The sequence below is a fragment of the Juglans microcarpa x Juglans regia genome, chromosome 6S (assembly GCF_004785595.1).
Source record: "Juglans microcarpa x Juglans regia isolate MS1-56 chromosome 6S, Jm3101_v1.0, whole genome shotgun sequence".
NCBI classification, from domain to species: domain Eukaryota; kingdom Viridiplantae; phylum Streptophyta; class Magnoliopsida; order Fagales; family Juglandaceae; genus Juglans; species Juglans microcarpa x Juglans regia.
The window spans coordinates 16,133,171-16,150,272 of record NC_054605.1 but is presented as its reverse complement, the minus strand read 5'-3'; the positions used below and the strand labels follow the sequence as shown (position 1 = coordinate 16,150,272).

Below are 17,102 nucleotides of genomic sequence, written 5' to 3'. Positions count from 1 at the left end.
CTGCGGCGGTGCTGAGGGCTTGAACAATACGGAAATATATTTTACGGAAAGATATAAAAATAAAAGATCTGAAGAATTGATATATAAAAATGAAGAATTGATTTCGGGTGTGTAGGGGGTCTAAAAGATCTGCTGTGATAAGCTCTATTGTGGTTTAAGTAAAATTGTTGATGTGGCACGTTCTGATTGGGGGATGTTAAAGTCCACATACCAGCCGGACCGCTCTAAAGCGCCATTCTTCTTATTAAAGATAGAAAGGTCTTCAATGATGGAAACCGGGTTGATCCAGAAACGAACCGAAACAGCTGATAATACCGAAGGCATTCCTGTATTTTCAGTATCTTTCGTTCTTTTCTTTGAACTCGAGAAAAAAGAAGCTTCTCTCTTATAAAAACGAACCGGCTCTCTCCTCTCTCTCTCTCTCTCTCTCTCTCCCCCCGTGCGTCACAGACATGGCTGCGCCGCTGCAATACCTGGAGTCGCTGCGCAACGCGCATCCGGAGCTTGCCGACTGGTACGCCTCTCTCGCAGATCTGTACCAGAGGAAGCTCTGGCACCAGCTTACCGCCAAGCTCGAGCAGTTCATCGCCCTCGCCGTATTCCAGGTCTGTGTGCTTTCTTTCGCTGCTCAATTATTCTGCTCCAAGTATATTCGTGCGTGTATGGGTTTGAGGATTAAGATTTTTGAATCTCAAAACGCCCCTTTTTATATGTGAGGCGGAGTTTTGTTTTGTTTTGTTTTGTTCCTGGATAATTAGGGTTTCCATTGAGAATGAAGATTGGGAAACTGGGTTCTGCGTTATGAACTGAGGTTTTACGTGGGAATTATGGGTTTTAACGTGCCGCTGATCACAACATTGAAGAAACTTTTTGTAGTGTGCATGACAATTACATTATTTTTTTGTTTCGTGTTTAGCTTATTATTGGTTACCCTCGATATGAGTGGATGATGTAGGCAGGAGAGAAATTGAGTCTTATCTCTAGAATTGAATGTGAGAGATTGAAATTAATCTGCAAAGGGATTCTCCCGTGTAATTGGGCTAAGCCTATTATCATTATCATTAAAATCTTGTTTTCCTATCAATAAAAAAATTAAAAGGGATTCAGTTTTGGTTGTTTGTTTTACAACTGTAATACAAAACATATAGTAGTTTTTCTCAACTTATAGTACTTGTATTACGTATCAATGTATCACATGTGATTAATACCTTTCGGTGTAAACTGGTTTAATGTGCGTGCGCGCACACCATGGACTTATATTAAGATGCATGGTTAATGAATCAAAGTTATCGGAGTATAGTTTTTTTTTTTTTTAATTAGTAGTTATCGGAGTATAGTTATAGTGTTTACTTGATTTGTAAGTGATCATTCTGAATTTGGAGTAATTGAAGGAGTGCCCTTTCACCCATGTGTATATTGTAGGTCATGAGGTTTGTCTAAACATGATAAACTCCAACAGATTGTGCAGTATTCTAAGGATAGGGACACCTGTAGAAGTAAAATGAGTCTGTCAAGGTCTTTGCCACGAATGGATCTTGTGAACTGTGCACCCCAAGGGTGGAGTGGCATTGGTATTGGACATTAATTATATGCAGAAATGAGTCTGTTAATATTTTTGCTATGAATGGATCATGTGAACTGTGCTCTAAGGGTGAGGTGTGATTGGTTATTGGGCATCAATGACATGCAGCAAAGGCATATTAGTTTTTATTTGGTCATTTACTAATTCTCCTATTCTCGAGTAATGACCCCAAGCCCTTAGTCGTTATGATTGCTATGCAAACTTTTGGCTATCATTGCTTTGTTTGTATCCTATACAAATGATATTGATAAAAAAATTCCCCGGCTTAAGGACCTATGAAATTTTAGTTGCTCCGTTATATAAAATGTGATAAGGTTATGTTATTAACATGCGTATGCTTAAATGAGGTTAGATTGCAGACTGTGATGTTATCAATGACTAACAACAAACATTATTATAGATCCAGTGCTATATTTCCTATTCAAATACATTTTGATGCAGAGTATCTGATTCACTTGCCAAGTGAATTAAATTGTCCAAGTGATTAACCACGATTTTGCACTACTACTATTTTTTTATTTATTGGCTTGGGTACTATGAATTGAACATTGCTCTCCTCAAACGTGGTTCCCAACTTGTTGGACTTGGAAAAGATTAAATTTGATTTATCTTTGTCTATGTTTCCTTTCCATATGCATCCAACACTTTTTTTCCCGTTAAATTCAATTTCAGGCTGGTGATGCTCTGATACAGTTATATCACAATTTCATCACCGACTTTGAAACTAAAATCAATCTTCTCAAGCTTGCACACTTTGCTGTCATAGTTTCTAGACAGTATGCAGAGAAAGAAGCTGCAATTACCTATCTTGAAGGGGTGATCGAGAAACTTCGAGCCACCAGAGAGCAGCGTATTGAAGAGCCAATACTTTACATCAACATGCAAATAGCCACATTTAAACTCGAGCAAGGGAACCCAAAAGAGTGCAAGAAACTTCTAGAGGATGGAAAGAGTGCCCTTGACAGTTTGACCGACATCGATCCATCTGTGTATGCTAGCCATTACTGGGTTTCATCTCAGTACCATAAATTTCGTAAAGAATTTGCCGAGTTCTATAAAAGTGCTCTTCTTTATCTGGCATATACATCAGTGGAGTCTCTCTCAGAATCATTTAAACTAGTATGTGATTTTGATTGTGCTCTTCTTTCTTTGGCTTACATGTCAGTGGTTGCATAAAATAATTGTTGGTTTGCTTTCTCTCGCCTAGGTCATTTTGGCATGTCATCTTACATTCATAACGGAAGGTTTGAAATGTGTGATTGTGACCCATTGATGGTTTGCTAACTTGTGATCCCCATATGATAAGAGTAGGTGGTGTATGGGATCCCACATTGCTTGAGAAAGAGAAGTTCTTGCTCTTTACAAGGTTCAAATGGGGCTTCAATTGTATCATTGAGTAGTCTTTTTGGAGTATAGACCATGTGGGGTTTGGGTCTTCCATTAGGGCTTTATAAATGGTATTAGAGCCTATCCCAACCAGAAATGTGAGACTTGAGCCGCGCCACTTACGAGGGACTGGCTTGACAAGGATATCGGGAATTTAAGGGAGGTAGATTTTGATACCCCATATGATAACGATAAGGGTAGGTGATATATAGGATCCCACATTGTTTGGGAATGAGAAGTTCTTGCTTTTTATAAGGTTCAAATGGGGCTCCAATTGTATTATTGACTAGTCCTTTTGGAGTATAGGCAATGTGGTTTGGATCTTTCATTGGAGCGTTACATAAGTTACATGCTAGTGGTTGCCTACAGAATCTGTGGAATTGTAACTAATAGCACTGTATGAAAATAAAATGTGTTTTGCTCTTTGGTCAGAGTATTATCCGTGGAAGGTCAATCAATATTGTGTCTTGGTTTGAGTGGTATAGTTCGATGGTGATTATGCCAGGCCCATGTTCAAGCTGAACAATGTGTGAAAACCTAGTGGCGGTAATGACTAGTGTATGAAATAAATAAATAAATTTAAATTCAGGGCCTGAACATGTTAAGCTTTTAATTAGCTAGGATCTACTAAGAATTTGTTCATCATGCTGCTTCAGATAATTGTTCTAGCGGCTCACTTGGTCCAAAATCCTGAGGTCATCATGGAAAGAAATAAGGCTAATGCAACTAGATATTACCTAAGTCTCCATTTTCTTTGAATCCTGAAGCACTTCTCTATGTTCAATCTTTTTGAATGCTGGTGTTCCTTTTTCTAAAATAATTTTTATGTCGTTTGATTCATATATTCAAAATTTATTGTAATTAGTGCACAAATGGTAACATCTATTGACATCCTGCTTAAACAAGATCATTATAAGATCCATTAGAATATATTTTATTTTATTTTTTATTTATAAAGATAATCTTACTTGCATATATATATATATATATATATAAAGATTGTTTGCGCATTTTTGTGTCTATTATGTGATTCTAACCTTTGGATCCCGAATTCATATTTTAGGATTTGGCATTCGATTTGTCCCTTTCTGCACTTCTGGGCGATAACATCTACAACTTTGGAGAGCTCCTTGCCCATCCTGTTGTAAGTGTCTTCAGTAATGTTCTTATCGTCTGTAGCACTTTGGATTTAGTATAGGAAGAGCGGTGAATGGAATGATACTATTACCTGGGAGGCAAAAGTATAAAAACCTATATGCGGTTTGGAACTTTCCTTGATCGCTGTACTTTCTTACTGGTTTATTACTTTATTTTCCTTGAATCAAGTAGTATAAGGCTGCTTATCCATCCTGTTGGCAAAATTCTTTTCCTTCATTGATGCTTATTACAATGCTTCAGCAAACTCGATTATATTATCTTTCATTTATGGACACACCAAAACCAAATTAGTCAAGATTGGAATGGTAGTAATATTAAAATGTATTGCAATATTTAAAGAATGCTCCTGGATGTTTATATAGATTCCTTGTAATTTTTAGAAATAAGAGTACATTTTGATATAATGTTTACTGCCTGGGAAGCTGGAAAAACGATAGAATGATATGGATTAGTTTCAATACTTTTAGGATTTTCTCTTACCAAAATTTTCTGCAGCCTTCCTTGTTGGGGGATGACATCTTTTAACTTCTGCAGATTAAGAGTCTTCTGGGGACAAAGGTTGAGTGGCTTTATTATATTCTGGAGGCATTCAACTCTGGTGATTTAGTTCGTTATCAGGAACTATGTCGGGTGCATAATGTTGCTCTGAGGGCTCAACCAGCATTAGTCGAGAACGAGAAGAAGCTGTTGGAAAAGATAAACATTCTCTGCTTGATGGAAATTATTTTCAGGTTTAGAACCTTTATATTTTATCTTGTTTTACTTTTGATTTGTGATTTGTGCCAGTGAAGATAAGTTTCTTGGTTTTTTGCTGTATAGGATTAGTATAAATCATTGTTGTACTGAATTGCTACATGTTCCCTTGTAGCCGGTCATCTGAAGATCGAACTATACCTTTGAGTATCATTGCTGAGCGCACAAAAATTTCTATCGAGGATGTAGAGCATCTTCTTATCAAGAGCCTATCTGTAAGTCCATGTGTCTTTGAATATCATTAATGTGCAGTTGAGATTCACATGCTTTGTGAATCGTATTACCTTTACTAAGTTTCCTGCTTTGCATGTGTATCAGTCAGTTTATTTGTTTATTCATTTTAAATATTTTAGGTTTCTAACTTATAAGTATTATATGTTTCTCATTAAGTTTGGTGTAGCTTTTCTAATTTTCTGGGGACGGGGAAAACTTATGCTCAATGTTATGGCTGGTGAATTTTCATCATCAAAGAGACATGCTTTATAGTTGATAGGGTTTGCTTTTTTTTTTTTCCCACCTTTTTTTTTTTTTTTAATTATGGAAAATTTTCTATTTGATACTTGAACCTCTGGGAGGATGCATACTGCAGGTTCATCTAATTGAAGGTATAATCGATCAAGTTGAGGGAACCGTGCATGTATCCTGGGTGCAGCCAAGAGTTTTGGGGATTCCACAGATCCAATCCTTGCGTGACCGTCTTGACAATTGGTTGGATAAAGTGCGCAAAGCTTTGGTATCCATCGAGGCAGAAACACCCGATCTTGTTGCATCCTGATTTTTGTTTACTGATTTGCTCGTGCCCATTGTAACAACTCCATGACATAAATGCGGGAAAATTGCAAAGGCGACCAAAAAGAGACACAAACTCCTTAAGTCACATGGTCAGTACCGCCATTTGTATGCTTCCTTTCTTTTTGCCTATTTTTGTTTTAATCATTTTCCTGGAAGGAGCAGCCCCTAGTGTAGTTCACTTCAGGGTCATGGGTTCTATAGTGGCATGCCTAGAGACATGGTGCATCAAATGAGAACGAACGGCTGTTCTTACGCTTTACAGTGGTTAATAGACTACTTGTTCGGAATTTTTCTTAAATACAATCAGATGTGATCTTCTTCATAGTGTTGAAATGCATTTCCTTTCCTTTGATGGTTTTCATTTACTGCTACATCTGAACAGGCTAAGGTTATGCAATCTTTGAAAATTTGTTAGATCAATAAGGAGATCTTACAATACAAAATTTATTAACAGACGTAGTTTAATGTGATATGTTAGATTTAATTTATGATAAAAAGAGTATTACAATTTAAAGTAGTATATCAACTCACATCTGTTGGTAAGCTTATTTTTATAAAAATTACTTGTAGATAAAAGTATTTATCTTTTCAAAAAAAATATCTTCTTCCTATTTATCTTTGAGAAAGGTTATTTTAAGGTCTCTACATCACATATCATCCATATGATATAATTTGATTTGTAAGATTCAAATTATTGAGTAATGTTACGTATAAGTTCTAAATAGACAAGTCTCATACAAGTCTTTTGTAAAAAATTGGATCCAACTAAGAAAGAATAATTTTTTTTACACTTTTTTAAGATGAGGTCTACTTTTTTACAAGGATTTCCAAGGAGTTTGTTTATTTGGGATTTGTATCAGACTTGTCTATTTGGAATTTGTATAAATAATTTCTCTTTTCCTTTATGTGCAAGTGTCGATGTAATGTATCTTATTTGAGTAATGCTAAATACAAGCCTCAAATGTAAAAGCTTTGTACAAGTTTTTTGTAAAAATGTGGGTCTCATCGAGAAAAATTGAGTTTATCACACTTTTTCATAGTGAGGTCCACTTTTTTATAAAGGGCTTGTGCGAGACTTGTGCATTTAGTGCTTGTATATATCATTCCTCTTCTTACAAACATCTCAAAAATCCTAACTTGCCATGAATTTTTTTATTTGTATTTTTTCCTTTCTTTCCTTTGCCCTTACCAATGTTCTCAAGTGTCTCAACGAGAGTAAACTCTCAAGGTCTCTCTTTTGGGTTGATTAATTGGAAGCTAGACTTTTGATAAGATCTGGCTCTCAAATCATGCTATCATCCTACTTTTTGAGTTGCCACTCTTCTCAAGTTTCAAATGAAAGTATTTTGTAGTTCTCATCTTAAGATTTTATTAAGAGTATTAACTATATCATAGCAAACCTTTATGGTCTAAGCATCTTGAAAATATAATTCCCCCCAAAAGATAAATTATAGTCTAGTCTCTTCCTATGGTAAGTTTTTTCCTTTTTTAATTTATTTTTTTACAATTAATCATGTACAATTATTCTATTCACCTAGGTATAGGTCATTTTAAAATAGCCTGAAGAAATAAATTATTTAATCTAAAAATCTAAAACTAACAAAATATATTATCTTTTCTTATTCCCAGCTGCCAAAAAGTCACCTTTTAAGTTTCCGTATAACCTATCCTTTTATGTTCCAAATATCATACTCAATGACTCTGACTCGTATTCTTATTTGTTTATTTTCCTCTTTGCATATTTCCAATGACTCTTTAAGTTATAGTTTTCTTTGGATTCTTCTTATTGCTACTATCAGTACTTATAAAAATTAGATTGTGTACTCGAATGAAAGATGAGTTTCTTGCAGATCATTTGATAGTTTATATTGAGAAAAAATTATCAAAAATTTCACTTCAGAAAGGATAATGGATGAATTTTATTCTATAAAAGATTGTCGTTGACCTTTTCTTTTTGTAAAGGTCTCTATCAAAATAGAAAACTTTTTGCATTTATAGACATGTATTTTTTGTTTACAAATTCATGACCTATGATTATTGTTTTCTATATATTCATATATAAAAAATATATATTACTTATGCTGACACATACGACACACTTTGCTAGTCCCCCCCAACACAAAAAAAACCAAATCCTGCTTCCACCTTTGTATATCAACATAATGCAATGAGAATATAGTATAAGTATAGTATGTGAATAAAATGTAGTTTAGATAGTGAGTTGAGATGATATGAAAGTTGAAAGTTGAATAAAATATTATTATTGTTTTAAAATTTGAAAAAGTTAAATTGTTTATTATATTTTGTGTGAAAATTTAAAAAAATTGTAATGATGAGATGAGATGAAAACTTAAATGTTGGGGCGTAAATCTAATTTTGTCACTATATGTCTTTAGATTATCTAAATGTTTGTATTTTTCACTCTAAATACAAACATCGTTCCATCAAAATAATTTTCATCTTATGTCTTACAAACCAAATTAAAACAACTTTTGTCGAACTAAAAAGCGACTAAAATCACTTTTCTTCCTCAATATATTTTCAACAGACTTCACCACTTTTTCCGATCCCAATAAAAACATGTCTCAATATATTCACCACTTTCAGAAAATCTTAAAAACTTCCTACTCAGAATTTTTATTTTATTTTTTTTTTATTTTTTATTTTTTTATAAATTCTTAACTCTTAAGTCCAAACATATTAAAACCCAATCCAGTTCTAACAAACTGGCCCATCAGCATACCATCCGAATTTCGAGCCCAGCCCATTTATCTTCATTCTCGGACGACACGCTCTCCGTTGGCAACAAAGGCTATGAAACCTAGAGCTAAATAGCTATCCGAACTTGAGGGGATGAATTAACTATATTTCTCTCTATAGGAATGATATTTATAGTGGTGGAATGCTTAAATATCATATAATTTATTTGAAAAAGATAAATATATATATGAGATCTATATAAAAAAAATTAATAATAAATTTTATTTTTTTTAAGTGATTACACGATACTTTCATACTCTACGATTATATATAATATTACTTAAAATGATAATTTGACAATAATCTTTTATGCCTATAACTCGTACTTAAAATATAAGATAGTTTGATTGTTTCGGGATGAAAAAATGTATTTATTTTATCAATTTAGATATTTTATTTGCACAATTACAAGTATAACTTTAATTACGTTGTAAGGAGAGGGTGTTTACCTAAAGTGATATTATTTTTAGAGAGATGATATTTATAGAAAAAAATAGGTAAATATGAAATTCAAGAAAAAAAATTCAATTTTTAAGAAAATATTATATTTGTAATTTTAGGTGTACAAGTTAAATATAATATTATATACAGTTTTAAAGTGTACAGTCTCTACATATTACCCATTAAAAGAAATGAGAGTCGCTATTAATAAATAATTTTTTCATCTAACCATACGATTTAACTATTTGTAAAGGGATACGAGAGAACAATCAAACACTGCAAATATCATTTATATGCAAAGAAATTTAAAATGTTTTCCTTGTTCTTCTCTTATTAAGATAGAAAGGTCTCCAACCTTCAAAAATAGAAACCGGGTTGATCCAGAAACGAACCTAAGGAGTTCCTGTACTTTCACTCTTTCTGTATCTTTTGTTCTTTTCTTTGAACTCAAGAAAAAGAAGCTTCTCTCTTATAAAAACGAACCGGCTCTCTTCTCTCTCTCTCTCTCTCTCTTTCTATTCTCTTTCTCTCTCTCTCTCCGTGCGTCACAGATATGGCTGCGCCGCTGCAATACCTGGAGTCGCTGCGCAACGCGCATCCGGAGCTTGCCGACTGGTACGCCTCTCTCGCAGATCTGTACCAGAGGAAGCTCTGGCACCAGCTTACCGCCAAGCTCGAGCAGTTCGTCGCCCTCGCCGTATTCCAGGTCTGCCTGTTTTCTTTCGCTACCCTATTCTTCTGCTCCGAGTATTTTCGTGCGTGTATGGGTTTGGGGATTAGGGTTTTTGAATCTCAAAACGCCCCTTTTTATATATGAGGCGGAGTTTTGTTTTGTTTTCTTCCTGGATAATTAGGGTTTCCATTGAAAATGAAGATTGGGAAATTGGGTTCCGCGTTATGAACTGAGGTTTTACGTGGGAATTAGGGGTTTTAACGTGCCGATGATCATAACATTGAAAAAACTTTTTATAGTGTGCATGACAATTACATTATTTTTTGGTTTCGTGTTTAGCTTATTATTGGTGACCCTATATATGAGTGGATAATGTAGGCAGGAGAGAAATTGAGTCTTATCTCTAGAATTGAATGTGAGAGATTGAAATTAATCTGCAAAGGGATTCACCCGTGTACTTGGGCTAAGCCTATTATCAGTATCAATAAAATCTTGTTTTCCCATCGAGAAAAAAATTAAAAGGGATTCAGTTTCGGTTGTTTGTTTTACAACCGTCATACAAAATATATGGTAGTTTTTCTCAAGTTAGAATACTTATTACGTATCACACGTGATTAATACTTTTCAGTGTAAACTGGTTCAGTGTGTGTGCGCACGCCATGGACTTATATAATTATATTAAGATGCATGGTTAACGGATCAAAGTTATCGGAGTATAGTTATAGTGTTTACTTGATTTGTAAGTGATTATTCTGAATTTGGAGTAATTGAAGGAGTGCCCTTTCACCTATGTGTATATAGTAGGTCATGAGGATTTTCTAAACACGATAAACTCAAACAGATTGTGCAGTATTCTAAGGATAGGGACAACCATAGAAGTAAAATGAGTCTGTCAAGGTCTTTGCCATGAATGGGTCTTGTGAACTGTGCACCCCAAGGGTGGAGTGTCATTGGTTATTGGACATTAATTACATGCAGAAATGAGTCTGTTGATATCTTTGCGATGAATGGATCTTGTAAACTGTGCCCTAAGGGTGAGTGAGGTGTGATTGGGCATCAATGACATGCAGCCAAGGAATATTAGTTATATTTGGTCATTTAATAGTTCTCCTATTCTTGCGTAATGACCCCAAGCCCTTAGTTGTTATGATTGCCATGCAAACTTTTGGCTGTCATTGCTTTGTCTGTATCCTCTACAAACAATATTGATAAAAAATCCCCCGGCGTAAGGACCTATGAAATTTTCTGCATTATATAAAATGTGATAAGGCTATGTTATTAACATGCATATGCTTAAATGAGGTTAGATTGCACACTGTGATGTTATCAATGACTAACAACAGACATTATTGTAGATCCAGTGCTATATTTCCTATTCAAATACATTTTGATGCGGAGTATCTGATTCAATTGCCAAGTCAATTTCATTGTCCAAGTGATTAACCATGATTTTGCACTACTACTATGTCTTTATTTAGTGGCTTGGGTACTATGGATTGAACATTGCTCTCCCCATTTTTTAGAAGTAAGAAGTAATTGTATTGATAAAGATAGGCATAGCCCAAGTGCACTAGAGGTATGCATATGAGATTGGACATTGCTCTCCTCCAACATGTTTTCCCAACTTGTTGGACTTGGAAAAGATTAAATGTGATTTATCTTTGTCTATGTTTCCTTTCCATATGCATCTAACACTTTTCTTTCCCGTTAAATTCAATTTCAGGCCGGTGACGCTCTGATACAGTTATATCACAATTTCATCACCGACTTTGAAACTAAAATCAATCTTCTCAAGCTTGCACACTTTGCTGTCATAGTTTCTAGGCAGTATGCAGAGAAAGAAGCTGCAATTACCTATCTTGAAGGGGTGATCGAGAAACTTCGAGCCACCAGAGAGCAGCGTATTGAAGAGCCAATACTTTACATCAACATGCAAATAGCCACATTTAAACTTGAGCAAGGGAACCAAAAAGAGTGCAAGAAACTTCTAGAAGATGGAAAGAGTGCCCTTGACAGTATGACTGACATTGATCCATCTGTGTATGCTAGCCATTACTGGGTTTCATCTCAGTACCATAAATTTTGTAAAGAATTTGCCGAGTTCTATAAAAGTGCTCTTCTTTATCTGGCATATACTTCAGTGGAGTCTCTCTCAGAATCATTTAAACTGGTATGTGATTTTGATTGCGCTCTTCTTTCTCTGGCTTACATGTCAGTGGTTGCATAAAATAATTGTTGGTTTGCTTTCTCTCGCCTAGGTCATTTTGGTATGTCATCTTACATTCATACCGGAAGGTTTGAAATGTGTGATTGTGGCCCACTGATGGTTTGCTAAGTTACATGCCAGTGGTTGCCTACAGGATCTGTGGAATTGTAACTAATAGCACTGTATGAAAGAAAATGTGTTATGCTCTTTGGTCCAAGTATTATCCGTGGAAGGTAAATCAAGATTGTGTCCTGGTTTGAGTGGTATAGTTCGATGGTGATTATGCCAGGCCCATGTTCAAGCTGAACAATGTGTGAAAACCTAGTGGTGGCAGTAATGACTAGTGTATGTAATAAATAAATTTAAATTCAGGGCCTCAACATGTTAGGTTTTTAATTAACCAGGATCTACTAAGAATTTATTCATCATACTGCTTCAGATAATTGTTCTAGCAGTCCACTTGGTCAAAAACCTACTGCCTGAGGTCATCATGGAAAGAAATTATGAGGCTAATGCGACTAGATATTACCTAAGGCTACGTTTGGGTACCAAGAGTACCTCAAGTACTCTCACTACTATTCTTTACTTTATTATTACTTTTCACCTACTTTTTTACTATTCATTACTTTTTACCTACTATTTATTATTCTATTATTACTTTTTTACTACTATTCACAAACATTCTCAACACTTCTCAGGTATTCTCACTACCCAAACGTAGCCTAAATCTCCATTTTCTTTGAATCCTGAAGCACTTGTCTATGTTCAATCTTTTTGAATGCGGTTATTCCTTTTTCTAAAATAATTTTATGTTTTTTGATTCATGTATTCAAAATTTATTGTAATTGGTGCACAAATGGTAACATCTGTTGACATCCTGCTTAAACAAGATCATTAAAGATCATTAGATTATGTTTTATTTTATTTTTTATTTATAAAGATATTCTTACTTACATATATATATATATATATGTATAAAGATTGTTTGCGTATTTTTTGTGTCTTTTATGTGGTTCTAACCTTTGGATCCCGAATTCATATTTTAGGATTTGGCATTCGATTTGTCCCTTTCTGCACTTCTGGGCGATAACATCTACAACTTTGGAGAGCTCCTTGCCCATCCTGTTGTAAGTGTCTTCAGTAATGTTCTTATGATCTGTAGCACTTTGGATTGAGTATAGGAAGAGTGTTGAATGGAATGATATTATTACCTGGGAGGCAAAAGTATAAAACCCAGATGTGGCTTGGACTTGTCCTTGAATCTCCATACTTTCATGCTGGTTTATTACTCTATTTTCCTTGAATCAAGTAGTATAAGGCTCTTTTCATAGCGAGCAGTCTGCAACCAGGCCCTTTCTTGTATACTTCCTGTGTACTTGGATATTGCCTATTTACGTGGATTAATAAAACTTCTTACTTATAAAAAAAAAAAAAAAAAAACCAAGTAGTATAAGGTTGCTTATCCATCCTGTTGGCGAAATTATTTTCCTTCATTGATGCTTATTACAATGCTTGAGCAAACTCGATTATATTATCTTTCATTTATGGACACACCAAAACCAAATTAGTCCAGATTGGAATATTAGTAATAGTAAAATGTATTTGCAATATTTAAAGAACTAAGAGTACATTTATGAACGTTCCTGGATGTTTTTATAGATTCCTTGTAATTTTTAGAAATAAGAGTACATTTTGATATAATGTTTACTGCCTGGGAAGCTTGAAAAACGTTAGAACGATATGAACTAGGCCTCGTTTGTTTTCGCAGATGAGATGAGATAAGATAAAAGTTGAAAGTTGAATAAAAGATTGTTAGAATATATTTTTTTAATATTATTTTTGTTTTGGGATTTGAAAAAGTTGAATCTTTTATTATATTTTTATGTGAGAGTTTGAAAAAGTTGTAATGATTATGAGATGAGATGATATGAAAAGTTTTGTGAAATAGAACGAGACTTTAGTTTCAATACTATAGGATTTTCTCTTACCAAATTCTTCTGCAGCCTTCCATGTTGGGGAATGACTTCTTTTAACTTCTGCAGATTAAGAGTCTTCTGGGGACAAAGGTTGAGTGGCTCTATTATATTCTGGAGGCATTTAACTCTGGTGATTTAGTTCGTTATCAGGAATTATGTCGGGTGCATAATGCTGCTCTGAGGGCTCAACCAGCATTAGTCGAGAACGAGAAGAAGCTGTTGGAAAAGATAAACATTCTCTGCTTGATGGAAATTATTTTCAGGTTTAGAACCTTTATGTTATTATCTTTTACTATTGATTTGTGCCAGTAAAGATAAGTTTTTTGGTTTTCTGCTGTATAGGATTAGTATGAATCATTGTTGGACTGAATTACTACATGTTCCCTTGCAGCCGATCTTCTGAAGATCGAACTATACCTTTGAGTATCATTGCTGAGCGCACAAAAATTTCTATCGAGGATGTAGAGCATCTTCTTATCAAGAGCCTTTCTGTAAGTCCATGTGTCTTTGAATATCATTAATGTGCAGTTGAGATTCACATGCTTTGTGAATCGTATTACCTTTACTAAGTTTCTTGCTTTGCATGTGTATCAGTCAGTTTATTTCTTTATTCATTTTAAATATTTTAGGTTTCTAACTTATAAGATATTATATGTTTCTCAATAAGTTTGGTGTAGCTTTTCTAATTTTCTGGGGACGGGGAAAAACTTATGCTCACTGTTATGGTTGGTGAATTTTCATCATCAAAGAAGGAAATCCTGTGTTTTCACACTGACGTAATTTGTGTACGATAATTGTTGGTTATTAGTTCTCTACCCATAGACAAGCATTGTAATTGTAATGAAAAAAAAAACAGAGAGAGAGACATGCTTTATAGTTGATAGGGTTTGCTTTTTTTTCCACTTTTTATTTATTTTTTTATTATGAAAAATTTTCTATTTGATACTTAAACCTCTGGGAGGATGCATACTGCAGGTTCATCTAATTGAAGGTATAATCGATCAAGTTGAGGGAACCGTGCATGTATCCTGGGTGCAGCCAAGAGTTTTGGGGATTCCACAGATCCAGTCCTTGCGTGACCGTCTTGACAATTGGTTGGATAAAGTGCGCAAAGCTTTGGTATCCATCGAGGCAGAAACACCCGATCTTGTTGCATCCTGATTTTTGTTTACTGATTTGCTCATGGCTATTGTAACAATTCCATGACATAAATGGGGGGAAATATCAAAGCCGAACAAAAAAGAGAGACAGTGAAACTCCTTAAGTTGCATGATCAGTACCGCCAGTTTTATGCTTCCTTTCTTTTTGCCAAATTATTTTGATTCAGTTTCCTGGAAGGAGCAGCCCCTATTGTAGTTCACTTCAGGGTCATGGGTTCTATAGTGTCATGCAAGCCTAGAGACGTGGCGCATCAAATGAAAACAAACGGCCGTTTTTACGCTTTAGAGTGGTTATCAGACTAATTATTTGGAATTTTCTTCTTACATGCAATCAGATGTGATATTCTTCGTACTGTTGAAATGCATTTCGTTTTCTTTCAGGGTTTTCATTATATACTTTTTACATATTCTGCACGTCTGAATAGGCTAAGGTTATGCAATTTTTGGAAAACTTCTATACCGAAAAAGAGATTTTATGAAACAAAGTTTATAAACAGACGTAGCTTAATATTATATGTTTTATCTAGTTTATGAAGATTATTGTGGTGGTCTTCGAAGAAGGTGACGACATTTCAAATTTGAAAACGTGGGTGAAATCAGAAAACTTTGTAGATAGATCATAGGGTGAGACAATGGTGGTCCTCATATTAGTTTCAGGATACTCCTATCTTCATTCCAGTGGGTAAATTGAAAGCACTAAAAAAAGATCTGAAGCTTTGGAATATGTAGCAGTGTTTTAAATTTTGTACCGTACCGGCCGGTACGGTCGAAATTTTTCATTTCGGCCGTCCGGCCAGTACAGGTACTATACCTGTTCCGTATCGGCCAAAATACCGGCCGGTACCGGCCTAAATTTCGGCCTTTTTTTTTTTTTCAAACCACAAGTTTATTTTTTAACCCCCAATTTAGATTAGACTATTTATAATTTTTATATATATGTATTTATATATAATTTATTTATATATAGACTATTATTTTGGAATATAATTTTTATATATATTTATATATATAATTTATTCATATATCGACTATCCCGAAACGCTATCCCGAAACGGTACCGGTATCGAAATATTTCGTTCCAGTGCCTTGACCGGTACGGTGTCTGGTACGGTATTCAAAACATTGATATGTAGTCTTTTGGAGATATAGGGGAGCGCAAGAAAATCAAGGTGATAGAGATTTAGGAGTTCAAGAGATTACAAGAGACTCGACCTCTTACACAGGATGAGCTAGCACAAATGCCAATGTTGGTTGTGGACCTTGAAATGATTATATTATTAGAAGAGACGTCATGGCATAAAAAATCGAGAGCCTTGTAGTTGAGGGAAGGAGATTGAAGTACCAAATTCTTCCATAGAATTGCGAACTCCCATCGAGAAACAACATTGAGATGCTGAAAATTGACGGTGTTGAGTATAAGGAAGACTAGGTTATCCACAGTCATGTAGCTGATTTATTTGAGCAGCTTCTAACCGAGCATGAGGGATGATGACTTACCCTTGATGGTCCTGCCTTTGACACCATTGGGCCAAATGATGTATCTCATATGGAGAGAGCCTTTGAGGAGGCGGAGGTTTACGATGTAGTGAGGAAAATGGTTAAAGACAATACACCGGGGCCTGACGATTTCTCTATGAGCTTCTTTCAAACTTGTTGGGAAGTGATAAAAGAAGATCTTATAAGGGTGTTTTAGGAGCTATTCTCGGTTGGAAAATTTAAAAAAAAACCTCAACACCACTTTTCTTGCATTGATACCAAAGAAGGTGGGGGCTATGGAGGTTAAAGAGTTTCGGCCCATAAGCTTAGTGAATGAGGTATATAAAAGAATTTCTAAAGTGTTGGGGAACCGTCTAAGTGAGGTTTTGGGGAAGATCATTACAAAACCCCAAAATGTTTTTGTAAGAGGGAGACAAATTCTTGATGCGGTTCTTATTGCTAATGAATGTCTGGATAGTAGATTAAAGGCTGGCACAAGAATGATCATTTGCAAGTTAGATATGGAGAAGGCGTATGATCACGTTAACTGGGATTTCCTTCTCTACCTTTTTGGGAGGTGTGGTTTTGGGGAGAGGTGGTGGTCATGGATCCGTTGGTGCTTATTAACAGTGAAATTCTTAGTGTTGATAAATGGCAGTGCAGCTAGTTTTTTTTATAGCACACAAGGCCTAAGATAAGGAGACCCGTTATTGTCATTGCTGTTTTTTATTGTGATGGA

General features: G+C 35.0%; 2 protein-coding genes across 2 annotated transcripts; both read left to right on the top strand.

Moving 5' to 3' along the window:
* The first annotated feature begins 335 nt into the window (after positions 1-335).
* Positions 336-6,004, top strand: LOC121237151 (26S proteasome non-ATPase regulatory subunit 13 homolog A-like). Its single transcript, XM_041133756.1, has 6 exons — positions 336-605; positions 2,255-2,701; positions 4,032-4,112; positions 4,661-4,857; positions 4,995-5,094; positions 5,469-6,004. Exons 1-6 carry the CDS (start codon positions 453-455, stop codon positions 5,652-5,654), a joined length of 1,164 nt encoding a protein of 387 aa, XP_040989690.1. The 5' UTR covers positions 336-452; the 3' UTR covers positions 5,655-6,004.
* Positions 6,005-9,204: 3,200 nt separating this feature from the next.
* LOC121237150 (26S proteasome non-ATPase regulatory subunit 13 homolog A) lies at positions 9,205-15,267 on the top strand. Its single transcript, XM_041133755.1, has 6 exons — positions 9,205-9,578; positions 11,269-11,715; positions 12,798-12,878; positions 13,794-13,990; positions 14,119-14,218; positions 14,703-15,267. Exons 1-6 carry the CDS (start codon positions 9,426-9,428, stop codon positions 14,886-14,888), a joined length of 1,164 nt encoding a protein of 387 aa, XP_040989689.1. The 5' UTR covers positions 9,205-9,425; the 3' UTR covers positions 14,889-15,267.
* Positions 15,268-17,102: the final 1,835 nt, after the last annotated feature.

Bases quoted from the DNA above. Each gene is read 5' to 3' on its own strand.
- LOC121237151 (XM_041133756.1), top strand. From the start codon at position 453: ATGGCTGCGCCGCTGCAATACCTGGAGTCGCTGCGCAACGCGCATCCG. The intron at 606-2,254 runs GTCTGTGTGCTT...ATTCAATTTCAG, and splicing joins TCGCCCTCGCCGTATTCCAG to GCTGGTGATGCTCTGATACA. The intron at 2,702-4,031 runs GTATGTGATTTT...TTCATATTTTAG, and splicing joins TCTCAGAATCATTTAAACTA to GATTTGGCATTCGATTTGTC.
- LOC121237150 (XM_041133755.1), top strand. From the start codon at position 9,426: ATGGCTGCGCCGCTGCAATACCTGGAGTCGCTGCGCAACGCGCATCCG. The intron at 12,879-13,793 runs GTAAGTGTCTTC...TAACTTCTGCAG, and splicing joins AGCTCCTTGCCCATCCTGTT to ATTAAGAGTCTTCTGGGGAC. The intron at 14,219-14,702 runs GTAAGTCCATGT...TGCATACTGCAG, and splicing joins TTCTTATCAAGAGCCTTTCT to GTTCATCTAATTGAAGGTAT.